The sequence below is a fragment of the Schistocerca piceifrons genome, chromosome 5, assembly GCF_021461385.2.
Source record: "Schistocerca piceifrons isolate TAMUIC-IGC-003096 chromosome 5, iqSchPice1.1, whole genome shotgun sequence".
NCBI lineage: Eukaryota > Metazoa > Arthropoda > Insecta > Orthoptera > Acrididae > Schistocerca > Schistocerca piceifrons.
In genome coordinates this window covers 191478552-191495307 of record NC_060142.1, presented here as the reverse complement: position 1 = coordinate 191495307, position 16756 = coordinate 191478552, and the positions used below count along the sequence as shown (strand labels likewise).

Genomic DNA, 16756 nt, shown 5'->3' with positions numbered 1-16756 from the left:
TCATTAAGAATATTGTCAGGGCTTTTATGTAAATGATTCTACATCTTGATCTCTTCCATTATATTCATTACTCTGCCGTTATTGATTTTGTGTGAAACATCAAGTGTGCTATCAGTGTACTGTGAAGTGTGATTTTCAGCATGTAGGTGAGTGCTACAAGCAGATGCATTAGTCTCACTTATATTGTAACTTAAAGTTCTGACCCGTCTGTCCTACATAGAAATTTTTACAGTTACTACAGTTAAATTTGTATATCCCTGATTGTGCAAAGGGTGGGGAACTGTTATGCTGAATATTTTTCACCATATAATTATCAGTCCTAAAGGTTATCTGTGTACCAAGTGAGAGTAATCCATCTGTTTTTAGCACACACACCGTGGGACATTAATAGCAGACTTCAGGTTTTACACACAGTCAGTAAGGGTGAGTAACGAATATACTGGAAGAGCTCCAAATATACAGTCATTTACGTAAACACCCTGACAATATACTTAACAAGCAAATAGAACTAAAGAACTGAAGATTTTTATAAAACTTTGATTATATTCATTGAACCCAATCCTATTAGTGCTGGATTGTGTCTTGTATTCTTACACAGTGATGCCACATGCAGTTATGGCGTAGTATTTTAAATTGTGCCGCACACCAACAACATATTTAGAGCTAATGTATATAACCTCTGTTACATATTTGTCTATTTTATGCTATTTTTTTACATATCACATAATCTCTGTTCCCTGTGAGCATTTTAAGTGTTAATAAGTTACCTTATGTTTTCATCCAGTCCACTGTATTTCTCTTTATCTTTTCAGTTTTATACCAGTATCATTTTGATTACACTGCACAAAATAAAGTCTCATTTTTGTGTTTGAATGTTTTTCCAAATGGTTGGTATCTTGTATTATGTATAAGTTTGTGCTAGTGCAAGGAATATCTTTTAATTGTTTGACAGTTTTTCAAGTAGCAGTTACATCATAGGAGATGATTTGTCATGCTATCAGCAATTTTGAATAATTACACACGCGAACCCATGTACACATATTGTATAGTACAAAGATGTGTATCATGTACAGAATTGCATACATTTTGACCTCTTAATGCTATTATTTTTATCGTCGATCTGCTGTTACTGTTTTACCTCAATTATTTTCTGTGCAGGCATTGGTTATCTGTGAATCTCAATAAGTTTGTTTTGCTGGCACTTGGTTTCTGAAGTTTGTTCTCCATATTGTGATGTGCTGTAGTTGTGAATGCTTTATTTTACAATAAAGATTTTAGTGTACCTTCCCCACATTCTTCAATGTTATATAGTAAGTAGTATTTATGTCGCATACCAATATTGTACCAAAAATATTTGGTATAAATATTTATGTTGTCAGTGAAATATGTCTTAACTTACCACACCAGTGTTTATATGTGACATTGATTTTTGTATAGAAGTATCCATGTTTCTTATGTAACTTTTAGTATAAGACAGAGATGTACTCTTAAATCATATCAGTAGTGCTGTAAGATCTAGTATTTTTGTTCTCTGACTGACAGTTAAAATGTTCCCACACAGTCATGAACATGTGACAGTTATGTGAACAAGAGTATATAGTGTGATTTGTAGTAAATATGGCAAGGTATGTTTCCTTGGTGTTTTTGGCTAGATCTGACATTTTAATAAAAAGTAATGTTATTGTTCTTGAAAGACTTTCATGTCATGCACTTTATACCTTATAAGAAGACCATTGATGAGCTTGCTGTGCATGGATACTCGTGGCACGTGATTTTTAACAAACTGACAATGGCATGTTCACATTTGTTACTATGGGCATCTGCTATGTTTTTTTAATGCTACATCTAATGTAGTTACATGACTGTCATGTTTTTGCTTTCTTCTTTTATCTAGGTATGTTGTCATGATTTTTTAAATGCAGTTGAGAATGGACAGTGTCTCAAACTAGTAGGGGAAATAAAATATTTTAAAGCACAACCTGATTTAATAATGTCCGTATTTTGAATTTATTGGGTCTGTGGGGGACACCTAGAAGAAAGTGATATGACAGTTATGTGGGCTTGCTTGCTGCAATAATCCCTCTATATCCAACAGTCTGTACGTGAATGCTTAAGCTGTAACACAAAACACTTTTCAAATGACTTTAGTTCAATACAACACAGAGGCCTATAAGCAAAAGGGTTATGTGACATGGGGAAGATTCTCTGTTATCCTTTGCTGATTACTAAACAAAACTTTAGGACTAGTATATTTCCTTCTTATGCTGCACAAAACCTGCCCTGATAGCTGGCTCTGTTCATTCTGACTAGTCCAAAGAGAAAAGAGAGAGCTGATACTGGGGAATGTTATGTATATGTGATGTGGCCACCTTCTTCTGCAGCTATTTGTCTGTCGTCTCTACCATCTCGAAAGCCTGAGCTATGGGCAGTACTATCTCTATGGACAGAGTTCTGTACTTCATCTAAGGAGAGATTAGTTAACTTAAATGCTTCAGGTTCCATTTTCTCATCATAGGTCTTAATGTAAGACAATGCCATGGACAAGTGAATTCCCATAAGGTGTTTAAACAATGGAAAATCCAGGATGGAATGTAACAACATTATGAAAAGGATAGTTGCTACTCACCATATAGTGGAGATGCTGAGTCGCAGGTAGGCACAAAAAAGAGACTGTCACACAATAAGCTTTCAGCCAGCAAGGCCTGTGTTAAAAATAGACAGCAGACACACACACACACACACACACACACACACACACACACGTGAATGCAACTCACATACACATGACCACAGCCAGACTATGAACAACCATGCATGATGGGAGGGGCAGCTAAGTGGGGGTAAGGAAAGGCAGGGCAGGGAGGGGGAGGGATAGCAGGGTAAGGGTAAGGGATGGTAAACACTTTTTTGCCACCAACCGTACCAGTTAGACTCAACCAAACATCAATGTTGAGCCCTGCCTGACTCAGTTCACTCCTCCATCCCTATGTGATCCACCCCCACCGCCCTTAAATCACCCCCTTTTAACTTTCCAGGATTTATTAACCTTGAACCCTGCCTCACCGTTGTGCCCTAAATCCCTCATCATACAAACTAACCTTACATCTGCAGAACGAAATGCAGTCCACCACCTAAAAACTGATACTGGCCTTATAATCCTACCTGTTGACAAAGGCTCCACCACTGTTGTCTTGAGTTGCAATGATTACTTGCCAAAAGGTGTCTGCCAGCTGTCAGTTTCATCCACTTATAAACACTGCAACAGTGACCCCATTCCAGAAATCCAGCAGGATCCTTAGGCCCATCCCAGAACCTCTCTCAGGAGTCCATCTTTCTCCTCACCCCAAGCACTCCCTGCACTCTTACCTTCTACATGCTTCCCAAAGTCCCTGTTCTGCATTCATAGGCAGCACACCGCACCTGGTAAACACGGTGCTTGGGGACCACAGCACAGCTACGACACCTGAGGATGGGCATATAACAGTCTGAAATTCGTCGTGTGAAAATAAAGTAATTTACAACTGAAGTGGTATTCTCAACCTCTGCTATAATGCTCAGTTGCGGATGTTCTGCCAGCAGGATTGTTTCTACACAATATCCTCGTCCATCCTTAAGCAGCTCCTGCTCCCAACCCCTTGCCTCATGGCAGACCTAGATGCAAGACCTGTCCCATATATCCTCCCATCTGTTTTGACTTCTCCCCTTTTCCACTCTTCCCTGTCCACCATTTAAGCTCCTGTGTACATCTAGCTTCCCTACCCTCTCTCCACCTCGTCCCTACATGCTCCTGCAGCAGCACTTAACCGTCTTGTAGTCTGGATGTGGTCATTTGTGTGTGTGTGTGTGTGTGTGTGTGTGTGTGTGTGTGTGTGTGTGTGTGTGTGTGTGTGTGTGTGTCCTTTTCATAATATTGTTACATAAGGTTTTTGACACATTTTGCTTGTGAATTTACATTCATGCTGAAGTTGCAAAGTTTGAAACCCACCAGTGATATGATTGCTCTTGTCCATTGCAAAGTTGTTGAAATATTGGCTAGAACAGGATGATATGCATATGACTGTAGAAATTGTTGCTGAATGAATGGTATATATCATGAGTCAACAAATCTGCTGTCCCAATAAAAGAACTAGTTTTTGCCTGAGGTAAGACTTTTAAGAATTAGACCACAACAAGAAGAAAGACTTTTGGAGTTGTAGATCTGATACTTAGAATGGGTGTAAATGCTGTTGAAACAACTGTATGTGAGACCGAGTGTTCCTCCGGTTTATCGTAGAATGTAAACCCGTGGGGGCAAGAACTAAAAGATGAACAGATGGCGTTGGGAGTTGACATGGATTACTGTTGCTGCAGATGATGCTGATACTCAGATTGCTGTTGATAATATTTGTAGAGTTGTTTAGCTGCTGTTCCTTGTGCTTTGCCTGCTGAACTGTTGTTGCTGTGGAAGCACAAGTTGCTGTTGATGATTTTGTTGTTACTGTTCTAAGATTTTTGCTGTGATGCATCCAGAGCCCACATTGAGTTCAAATTACTTCATCACCAGTTACCCATGGTGTTATTTATTTTGTAGTCACAACATACAAAACAACATATAATTTTATTGTTATTATCATTAATATTATTTAGATTATGGTAAAACAACAGAGAAATGTGACACGGGTAAAATGGGAAAATAAGTCATAAAAATGCAGTACATTCATGCAGGCTTAATCCAAAATCAGTGTATAAGTGCAGTTCATAATACAGGTATTTTCTGTACTAGTAATAGCAGTTGAGAGAGGCTCATTGTAGACTAGTGGACACGGAATAAGAATCTGTGCTCCAAATTGCTGTGGTTTCTGGGGAGAACATAGCAAACAAGTCAGTCGCTAATGGAATGTAGAAGATAAAAAAGGATCACCAACAAGCAGAAAGTGTCAAGCAGTGGAATGACAACTGGGATACATATTTCTAACTTGGTAGAGGAATATGAAAACAGAAAAAATTACCGGGTTAGCAAATTTTCTGCACAAGATTGGCAAAAATATAAAATTTAATTGCTGGTTACGAATTGAGAGATATGCTGTCATTTTGTATATACTGCTTAATGCTTATGTTAATCACTTGGGCACGTCATATTTTCGAAAAAATAAATTCTGAAATGATTTTACTAAGTTTTAGAGCTTGTTGCTCTTCAGACTTCTATGAAGGAACTGAGAGGAAATTTACAAAGACAACATATACACACACTTACTTATCATACCCATGTATACTAGTATGCATCACCCCTCCCCCCCCTCCCTTTCTCCCCCTAGTCCCGAGATGTTAAAGCCTAGAAGAGAAGAAAGATAGATTAGAGGGGACAGAAAAGAACAGTGCGTTGGAGAATTAGGACAGAAGAAAACAGTCATAATGTATAATAGGATTTGTTTGAGGGCAGATACTCATCTCTGGAATTCATGGAGACTAATCTCAGTAGGGAGGATCCAAGTGCCCTGGGTGGTGTAGCAAGCACTCAGGTCCATTCTGTCATGCTGCAGTGTGTGTTTGGCAACTGGCCACAGGGTATCCCATTCATGTGCTCAACCAGTTCAGTGCATGTCATACCTATCTCAAACTCTGTGCAGTGGACACAGGTCAGTTTAAAACAATGTCAAAGGCAGAGCAGCTTGCAGAACTAAGTATTTTCAACAATTTCTTTATTATCCTGTAGGTACTGTAGTCTTAAGTAAGGAACAATAAAAATTGACTGTAGCTTTTTATTTGCTACAGATGATTCAGAAGGTCCATCAATGTTAAAACCAATATCAAGCTTTGATTTCTCATCTGATGAGAACTTTGGAAGTGCAGGAACAGAGTTGTTTGATGGAGATGCGTTTGTGCTGTTCTGGGATATTCGTACATCTAAATTACTTGGTGGTTACTGGGAGTCACATACAGATGATATAACTCAGGTAAAATGGACATTAATAATTGCATATGCTAGCAATAGTTTTAATCTGTTGCAGTTTTACTTTGTACCTTAAATGTTGAGCTGACTGAGATATGTACCTCTAAACTCTCAGTCTTTATTTTGAAGTGACTTAGAAATGAAATTACACAATTAACTTATTAATGAAAGAATTTTTGCTTCACCATTGGTATCATTACTTTGTACTAAAATAACAGGAACTCCACAAAATTGGTTTTTGACATACAATATACATAGATCTGTCAAACAGATTCTAATGAAATGCAGTTTCTGTTACACTTTCATTCACTTAATTGCTGAAGTAAATGAGGAGCAATAGTAAATAGAATGGGACTAAGATTAAGGGGAGAGGCAAATGGGGGATATTTTTTTGGTCCACTTAATCAAAACACATACACATTAATCAGCAAAGGCAACAGGGACTTGACATTCGTCATTGCAGCTCAAACAGTGTACTGAAATGAGGGAATATTTATGTTGCACAGCTCTTAATCGCCTTGTTTTTGCCCAGGGCTTTAGGAAAAGTGTAATCAGCTTGTATTTGTCTTGTTGGCATGTAGCATTTGTAACATATACCTAGTCCTTATGTCTTATTGTTGTAATGTAATTGTAAACTGTCGAAGCTGCATTGATAAAGTACCGGAACTTCAAGCGCTGATAGAAAGCACCGAAGCTGAAATCGTTATCGGTACAGAAAGCTGGCTGAAGCCAGAGATAAATTCTGCCGAAATTTTTACAAAGGCACAGACTGTGTTTAGAAAGGATAGATTGCATGCAACCGGTGGTGGCGTGTTTCTCGCTGTTAGTAGTAGTTAATCCTGTAGTGAAGTAGAAGTGGATAGTTCCTGTGAATTATTATGGGTGGAGGTTACACTCAACAACCAAGCTAGATTAATAGTTGGCTCCTTTTACTGACCTCCCGACTCAGCAGCATTAGTGGCAGAACAACTGAGAGAAAATTTGGAATACATTTCACATAAATTTTCTCAGCATGTTATAGTCTTAGGTGGAGATTTCAATTAACCAGATATAGACTGGGACACTCAGATATTTAGGACGGGTGGTAGGGACAGAGCATCGAGCGACATTATACTGAGTGCACTATCCGAAAACTACCTCGAGCAATTAAACAGAGAACCGATTCGTGGAAATAACATCTTGGACCTACTGATAACAAACAGACCCGAACTTTTTGACTCTGTAAGTGCAGAACAGGGAATCAGTGATCATAAGGCCGTTGCAGCATCCTTGAATATGGAAGTTAATAGGAATATAAAAAAAGCGAGGAAGGTTTATCTGTTTAGCAAGAGTAATAGAAGGCAGATTTCAGACTACCTAACAGCTCAAAACGAAAATTTCTGTTCCAACACTGACAATGTTGAGTGTTTATGGAAAAAGTTCAAGGCAATCGTAAAATGCGTTTTAGACAGGTACGTGCTGAGTAAAACTGTGAGGGACGGGAAAAACCCACCGTGGTTCAACAACAAAGTTAGGAAACTACTGCGAAAGCAAAGAGAGCTTCACTCCAAGTTTAAACACAGCCAAAACCTCTCAGACAAACAGAAGCTAAACGATGTCAAAGTTAGCGTAAGGAGGGCTATGCGTGAAGCGTTCAGTGAGTTCGAAAGTAAAATTCTATGTACCGACTTGACAGAAAATCCTAGGAAGTTCTGGTCTTACGTTAAATCAGTAAGTGGCTCGAAACAGCATATCCAGACACTCCAGGATGATGATGGCATTGAAACAGAGGATGACACGTGTAAAGCTGAAATACTAAACACCTTTTTCCAAAGCTGTTTGACAGAGGAAGACCGCACTGCAGTTCCTTCTCTAAATCCTCGCACAAACGAAAAAATGGCTGACATTGAAATAAGTGTCAAAGGAATAGAAAAGCAACTGGAATCACTCAACAGAGGAATGTCCACTGGACCTGACGGGATACTAATTCGATTCTACACAGAGTACGCGAAAGAACTTGCCCCCCTTCTAAGAGCCGTGTACCGCAAGTCTCTTGAGGAACGGAAAGTTCCAAATGATTGGAAAAGAGCGCAGGTAGTCCCAATCTTCAAGAAGGGTCGTCGAGCAGATGCACAAAACTGTAGACCTATATCTCTGACGTCGATCTGTTGTAGAATTTTAGAACATGTTTTTTGCTCGCGTATCATGTCGTTTTTGGAAACCCAGAATCTACTCTGTAGGAATCAACATGGATTCCAGAAACAGCGATCGTGTGAGACCCAACTCGCTTTATTTGTTCATGAGACCCAGAAAATATTAGATACAGACTCCCAGGTAGATGCTATTTTCCTTGACTTCCGGAAGGCGTTCGATACAGTTCCGCACTGTTGCCTGATAAACAAAGTAAGAGCCTACGGAATATCAGACCAGCTGTGTGGCTGGATTGAAGAGTTTTTAGCAAACAGAACACAGCATGTTGTTATCAATGGAGAGACGTCTACAGACGTTAAGGTAACCTCTGGCGTGCCACAGGGGAGTGTTATGGGACCATTGCTTTTCACAATATATATAAATGACCTAGTAGATAGTGTCGGAAGTTCCATGCGCCTTTTCGTGGATGATGCTGTAGAATGTTTGATAGCATTTAAGATTATGATAATAGAAAGTTCTGGGCAGAATAAAAATAATGGAAGCAGTAAATGTAACCTCTCACCTTATAGTTGAGACAATGAATCATCAATAGGTAGTTAAACAAGACAGAAAGAAGGACTACATCTGAAATCTAAGCAGTGTTTTCTGATTTGTTTATGTGCCTATTGACTATTCAACAATTTTGCTGTACAGAGCGTTGTTACTTTTACTCCTTCCATTATCTAGGATTGTGTTTGTCATTAATCCATGTTTTACTCACGGTCAGCAAGTTGTGGCATATAAAACATATTTCCCTGTAGATGATTGCTGTATTTGTGGATTCTATACTATTCCTGACATGTAGAAACCAAGTAAAATGTTCTCAGGTTTCGAGCTGCATCAAGTGATTTATGTTCCATGAGCTTAAGACCAAGTGCTGACTGCCATTGTCAAGTGATTGACTGCTGGTATGCCCTTATATGCTGTAGCTGCCAGCTGTGACGCTACTGGTGCTCACAGCATTGCCATGTATACCACTCATTGACTCCACATTCTCTGCACCTGCTCCAACCTCAAAATTGTTGGATCCCACATCACACAGAGCTGCAGACCATCATTTCCATTAAGGCTATTATTGATGATTTTTATTTTTATGGCTTCTTAAATTACACAATCCCAGAGAGCATTTGTGTGAGTAGCAGCAGAGGTTTCATCAAATCTGATCTGGTGACCATTCTCCAGACTGTGCTGAACTAAAGTGAACTTTTTGGGATAGTAAAGATGACAAACTCTCTCATGCTACTTCCTCCATTGTTCTAAGTACACACTGATTATCCGGTGTCAAGGAACGGCAATGCATAGTCTTTTTCAACTTCTCTAGTAAATTAGATGTTATGTTAATGCTGTTGAGATGCTCCAAGAATGCGTCAAGTTTTTCACATTTGTGGGGTCAAATGATGAATGTGCGATCAATATATTGCAAGAAACAACTAGGCTTTAAGGGGCTGTGTCTAAGGCAATATCCTGGAAATTCTCCATGAAGAGGTTTGCAACAACTGGACCTAACGAGCTTCCCATCACAGTGTTGTCAGTCTGATCCTAAAATCAGCTGTTGTACAGAAAATAAGATGATTTCATCATGTGCTTAAATAGTTCAGCCCTGTCAGTTTTAAAAAGCTAGAACACTAGGTCCAAAGAGTCTTTTATCAGCACATTTGTAAGCAGTGCTACTACATCAAAACTGACTATAATATCATCCTCACTGATAACACCCTCAACAGAGACAGTGGTCTGCAACACAGCACAGCATGGAACCCGGCCATCGCATGGTTGGAGTGGAGTTAACATATGCCCATATTTGATGATATGATATGCACCAGTGACATCATAGCCAGCAGCTAGAGTAAGAGTTTATAAGGATGTATCAGCAGTCCATCAACATTCATTCACTTGAGAATGACCAGGCAGTGATTGGCCAAAAGCTTGTGGCATTGTAACCACTAGAAGAGCCTAAAAAGCCAAGAACAATTAAAAAAACTTCCTGGCAGATTAAAATTGTGTGCCAGACTGAGACTCGAACTCAGGACCTTTGGCTTTAGCAGGCAAGTGCTCTACCGACTGAGCTACCCAAGCAGGACTCATGCCCTGTCCTCACATCTTTACTTCCGCCAGTACCTCATCTCCCACCTTAAAAATGAGGAGACAAGGAAATCTCAGAAGTAAAGCTGTGAGGGCAGGCCGTGAATCGTGCTTGGGTAGCTCAATCGGTAGAGCACTTGCCTGCTAAAGGCAAAGGTCCCGAGTTCTAGTCTCAGTCCAGCACACAGTTTTAATCTTCCAGGAAGTTTCATATCAGTGCACACTCCACTGCAGAATGAAAATTTCATCCTGGTTCCAAGAACATTTAGTCAGTGTTAGTGCCACAAGACGTGGCATTCTTACAATATAGATTCTACTTTGGAAATTGTGACTGAGGTGATTGCTGTTGAGTGGCAATGAAAACTGTGTCTACCTCTGCACTCCATAAGACACCATAAAGTGTTTACATAGAAATTTGCAAAATACTTTTCTGTTCATGTTCAGTTCAAGCAAATGTAAGTAGCTTTGGAGCTCTAATTTTTTGTAAACTTTTATCCTTATTTTGTTGCTTTTCATACAGATCATGTTATATTATATTATGTTGTATTGTAGAAAAAATGTCGTACAAGGAGTAATGCAAAATTATCTGTTTGTATTAATACTATACCCCCATGAACCAAGAACCTTGCCAAAGTGGGATGGTTTGCATGCCTCAACGATACAGATAGCTGTACCGTAGGTGCAGATACAATGGAGGAGAATCTGTGGAGAAGCAAGACTAACCCATGGGCCTTAAAGAGGGGCAGCAACCTTTTCAATAATTGCAGGGCCAACAATGTGGATGATTGACTGATCTTACCTTGCAAAATTGTGCAGCAAGGCTTTTCTGTGCTGATATCGCGAACATTTGTAAGGAGAAACTACAGCTATGATTTTTTTCTCCCAAGGGCAAGCAGCTCTACTGTGTCTTAATGTTAATAGTATTCTCGTGGGTAAAATATGGTGTAGGTAAAATAATCCTCTATTCGAATCTCTGGACAGAGACTACTCAGGAGGATGTCATTACCAGGAAAGACCGACCTGATATTCTATGGGTAAGAGTGTGGAATGAGAGATCTTTTAATCGGGTTAGATGTGTTAGAGAATTTAAGAAGAGAAATGAATAGATTGAAGTTAGATATAGTTAGAATTAGTGAACTTAGTGGCAGGAAGAACAGGACTTCTGGTCAGGTGGAGTACAGGATTCTCTATACAAAATCGTATAGCACACATGCAGGAGTAGGCCTAATAATGAGTACAAAAATAGGAATGTGGATAAGCTGCTATGAATAGCACACTGAATGCATTATTATAATGAACACCTACCATAGTAGTGCAGTTTTATATGCCAACTAGCTTCACATATGATGAAGGCATTGAAGGAAATTATTAAGATATAAAGGAGATGAAAATTTAATTGTTATGGCTGACTGAAATTCAGTAATGGGTGAAGGATGAGAATTAAAAATAGTAGGAGAACTTGGACTGGGGAAAAGGAATCAATGAGGAAGCCACGTAGTTGAATTTTGCACAGAGCATCATCACAAACACTTGGTTAAAAAAAATAAATGTTGTGGGAAAGATCAGGGGACATTAGAAGGTTTCGAATTTATTATGTGGTGGTAAGACAGAATTTGAAACCAGGTTTTAAACTTTAATACACTTTCAGGGGAAGATGTGAACTGTGGCCATAATCTTTTGCCTGTGAATTGCAGATTAGATGGGACTTGTATAATTTGAAGGAACCAGATGTTGTTGAGAATTTCAGAGGGAGCACAAGGCAATGTTGGGCTGAAATCGGATAGGAACATAAGAGAAGATGAATGGATAGCTCTGTAGGCAATGCAGAATGGGATCACATAAGTGAAAAGACAAAGCCTAGTGGAACTTTCTGGATAACTCTGGAGATGTTGGATTTAATTGATGAAAGAAAGAAAAAGATTGACAGGAAGTGCAAAATGATATAGTAGAGGAGCTAGACGAGAAGTGCAGGAATGTAGAAGCACGCCTAACTAGAGGAAATTAAGGAGACCATTGGAAGCAACTGTATGAATATCCAGAGCTCAGATACCAAACAATTACTAATCAGATAAAGCTGAAATGTCTGTATAAGAGGGAAAAAAACTAAGTAAATTATTATAGAAAGAGAAGCGGAAGTAGATGAATATGAGATGGGAGATATGATACTGTGAGAAGAATTTAACAGTGCAATGTAAGATCCAAGTGGAAACAAGACTTGTGGATGTTCCCTCAGAATTATTATTGAGATCCTTGGGAGAGCCAATCATGTCAGAATTATTCCATATGGTGTGCAAGTTGTATGGGACAGGCAAAATACCCTCAGACTTCAGGAAGAATGTAATAATTACAATTTGTGAGAAAACAGGTGCTGTGAATACTACTGAGCCATCAGTCAAATAAGTCATTTTTGCAAAATACCGACGTGAATTATTTACAGAAGAATGGAAATACTGGTAGAGGCCAGCCTTGGGGAAGATCACTTTGGGTTTCGGACAAATGTAGTAACACGAGGCAATATTGTACAGACAAATTATCTTATAAGATAGATTAAAGAAAGGCAAACCTATGTTTATAGCATTTGCAGATTTAGACAAAGCTTTTGACCCTGTAAAGTGGACTACACTCTTTGAAATATTGAAGGTATGACGGAGCGAAAAGTTATTTACAATTTGTACAGAAACCAGACTGCAGTTGAGGAGAGAGTGAGACAGGGTTGTAGCCCACCACTCCCCCCCCCCCCCCCCCTCCCCCCAATGTTATTCACTCTGTTTATTGATTAAGTTGTGAAGGAAACCCTGGAGAAATTTGGAGTAGGGATTAAAGTTCAGGGAGAAGAAATAAAAACTTTGTGGTTTGCCAATAACATTGTGATTCTGTCGGAGATGGCTAAGGACTTGGAAGGGCAGTTGAACAGAATGGGCAGGTGTAGAAAGAAAGATTATAAGATGAACATCAATAAAAATAAGAAAGGTTAATGGGATTTAATTTGACTAAATTAAAACAGGCGATGCTGAGGGAATTAGATGTGAAAATGAGATGCTAAAAGTTGTGATGAGTTTTTCTGTGTGGGCAACAGAATAATTGATGATGGCTGAGGAAGGGAAGATACAAAATACAGACTGATGACAGCCAGAAAAACGTTTCTGGAAACAAGGCATTTGTGAACATTTAAGATACATTGAAATGTTAGAAAGTCTTTGCTGAATGTGTTTCTGAATAAATGTCATGAAGTATTTTCTGAAGGTATTTCTGAATACCTTCAGAAAAGAATTCCAAACATTTAAATTTACATTAGATGTACTCAAGTTTCTTGTTTTCAGAAATGCATGGATGTGTTATGGAATGTAGCCTTGTATGGAAGTGAAAAGCAGATGGTACGCAGTTCAGACATATACTAATAGTTTAAGAGCTTATGAAAAGATTACAGAATAGTTGAAGGGAATTCAGTGTAGAAAAACTAATGTGGAAGTAACACCGAAAACAACTCAGGAACCGACAGTCGTCACTCTGCCAGTTAACACAGAATGTTAACGTCCCTTGGGAATATACCACCTTATATCCTTAACATTATGTTTCCCTTTTTCTTCTCCTGTTGTAGGATCCAGTGAAAATAACCGTTTTTGGGTGGATTACCGATTGTACTCGGTAAGGTCCCACATACTTTTGGAAAAATTTATGCATTTCTTTCTTCAGGGCAGAGCTCTGTAGATGCTGTTTTACGAGAACTAGGTCATCGACCTTATATTGAGGTTCGATAGCCGTCTCGTTATGTTTATTTACTCATTGTGCCCTCTTAACTAAGTTCTTAGCAACTATCATTTGATTCAATTGGTAATCAGTAGTAGGTTGTTCTGGCCAAGTAAAGCATTTAATAGGAGGTTCACCTACAAAAGGTTTACCTATTACTTCCAAAGGAGTTAGTCCAGTTGATAAATGTGGCAATTCATTTAAAATAAACTCGAAGTCTCTAATTTTCGTTGCCCATGGCGTATGTTCTTTATGACAGTGCGTACAGCGTAACTTCTCAATTTCTTTCATAACCCTTTAACATGGGTTAGAGGATGGATTGTAGTTGGAGATAAATATTTGACGAATATTTTCCAAAGCTAGAAATTCTTTAAGCTCCTTCCTAGTGAACTGCTTCGGTTTTCTTATCTTGAGGAAGTATTGTTGTAGACAGTGTATTACTGTTAATGTGCTTGCTTTCTTAATAGGGTACAACTAAACATACTTTGACCAACATTCTATGAGGACTACAATGTAAGCCACTCTTCCCTTTCCTTTTGGGATTGGTCCAAAGAAATCTGCAGCTGTTAGATCGCGTAACGCTTTAGGAAGAATTGTATACATTTTATATTTAATGTGAGTGTTATCCTCTTTTATCTTCTGACAGATTTCACAAGTTTTAATGTCCAATGTTGTTCTACGTCCTAGCTTTTTAAACTAGTAGAACTTATTCATATGTGCAATACATTTCTTTATACCGAAATGCCCATATCCCTTATGAATGTACCATACTAGCTCGTCTTCTACTAAATTCAGTATACATAAATGCCAATGTTGCGTTGTCTTACTGTCTCTCCAGAATAAATTATGTCCTATAATCTTCCACCTTCCATCTTGATTAGGCGGTAACGACTTCCTAAGACACATAGCAAATATATCTGTAAAGTAGGGATCATGTTGGATGTTATGTGTTATTTTCTGAGCCATTTCTTGCGCCTTGTTAAGTGGCTATTTTAATGTTAAAAAGTTAATCACAAAAATTATGTCAGGCCCTTCTGTACGCTTTAGTTCTTTCATGCCTACTGATAGCTGAGACAAAGTGTTGAGTACAGTATTCTCCTAACCTTTTATATACTGGATTTTAATGTCATATCCTTGAAGAAACATCATCAACCACATCAATGTACTATGTCGTAATCGACTATTCATTAAAAATGACAGAGCTTGGCGACCTGTATAAACATATATTTCGGACCCCCAGATCAGTGTTTGGAATTTTTGTATACCCCTTACCATGACCAATAATTCTTTTTCTGCTACTGTATAATTCAATTCTTGTTTATTGAGACTCCGGCTAGCAAAAGCTGTTGACCTATGGTCTATACTTTCTAAACCCCATTTGCCTTGGAAAAGTTCTGCAGCTATACCATAGTGATGCATCGGTTGAATTCTTAAACGGTTCACCCATCACCGGATGGTGCAATATTGGTGATTCTGATAGTGCCTGCTTTACACTTTCAAATGCATTATGTGCTTCTTGGTCCCAACTCCATGGTATTCCTGTTCGTAATGAACGCAAAAGTCGAGGGTCGTTCAACTCTTGACTTTGTGTATAGCATCTGTATACCCTGCTATTCCAAGAAATCCCTTCAATTGTCTACATGGTGGACACTCCTTAATAGCCTTTATATGTTTGGAATCGGGCTTAATTCCTTGTACACCTACGATATGTCCTGTCACAGCCGCCACATTTTAACGCTTTCTTGGACGACAAGAGACAGTGCGGTGTTGGGTTGCAGAACTCACACATCTCTTCCATTTGACTTACACATTGTGCGTGCAGCCGATCCTCTTCTTTGGGTTATGAGCTACGTTGCTCTCACCATTTAATTCATCTCCAAAGACTGTATCAGGTTAAGGGGAATGTTATTAACCAGATCTATATTCTTGAAATAAATTATGCACTCGTAGGCTCTTGTCAGTTCAACAACAATATGTTTTCGACTCTTGTCCCAAAGTAACAATTATTCTGTACAAACTCCAGCAAGCCAACTGGTTTCAAGATAAATGTCAGAATCTACTAAACATTCATACAGTTACATATGTTCTGCCTCATGCAGAGCCAAGACATAAAGTAAAAGTCTCTATATAACACATGCTTCATCTGTCTATGTGACAATCCTCATGATACCACACACCATGGAACATTATCCAAATACTCTTTGACTTTTGATATAACTTCTAGGGCGCTGCTTGTAGCCACTTGTAGGGGCCACTCATCTGACACAGATCCTGGCTCCTCATGACAGCTGTCCTTCCTGCACACACAGACTTGTGTGGCGCAGTGAAAAGGCTCTCTCACCCTTGTCATTAAAATATCGGGTGTTCGAGATGGTGGGGAGCCAAGTGTTTCTAGAATTTACCCCGAAATTCTCGAAGCACTGCAGAGAGTTCCCATGAGACTTATTCACTTAGTATCTCTTCTCCTTTGAAAATACGTAGTTCTAATAAGACAAATGATCTGAATTTAATCAAACTACATTGTTCTTTCATGTCTTCCTCTGCTCCTATCACCAATGTTAGTTCTAAACACAAAACCAAACTGTGTAAGTATCAAGTTGATTATCTGACATTAGGCTTTACCAGCATTCTTTTGAACAATGATGGAAGAATCACAGTGTAGTCTTTATTTGGAGATTTTAACTAACAATAGCTAGAAGTGTATAAAAATAGAGAGACATCTGCAGCAAAACATACAAATCATGTAGGTAAACCCATCAAGTTTTTTAAGCATAATGAGGAACAATTCTCCTCCCATGAACCATGGAACTTGCCGTTGGTGGGGAAGCTTGT

General features: G+C 38.8%; 1 protein-coding gene across 2 annotated transcripts in view; it reads left to right on the top strand.

The window, feature by feature from the left end:
* LOC124798168 (WD repeat-containing protein 89) overlaps positions 1-16756 on the top strand; it is a 275773-nt gene that overhangs the window by 84443 nt on the left and 174574 nt on the right. For both annotated transcript variants that reach the window (XM_047261450.1, XM_047261451.1), the window contains one exon: positions 5752-5933. In XM_047261450.1, coding sequence (XP_047117406.1) covers positions 5752-5933 — 182 coding nt within the window. The remainder of the gene's footprint in view (positions 1-5751; positions 5934-16756) is intronic.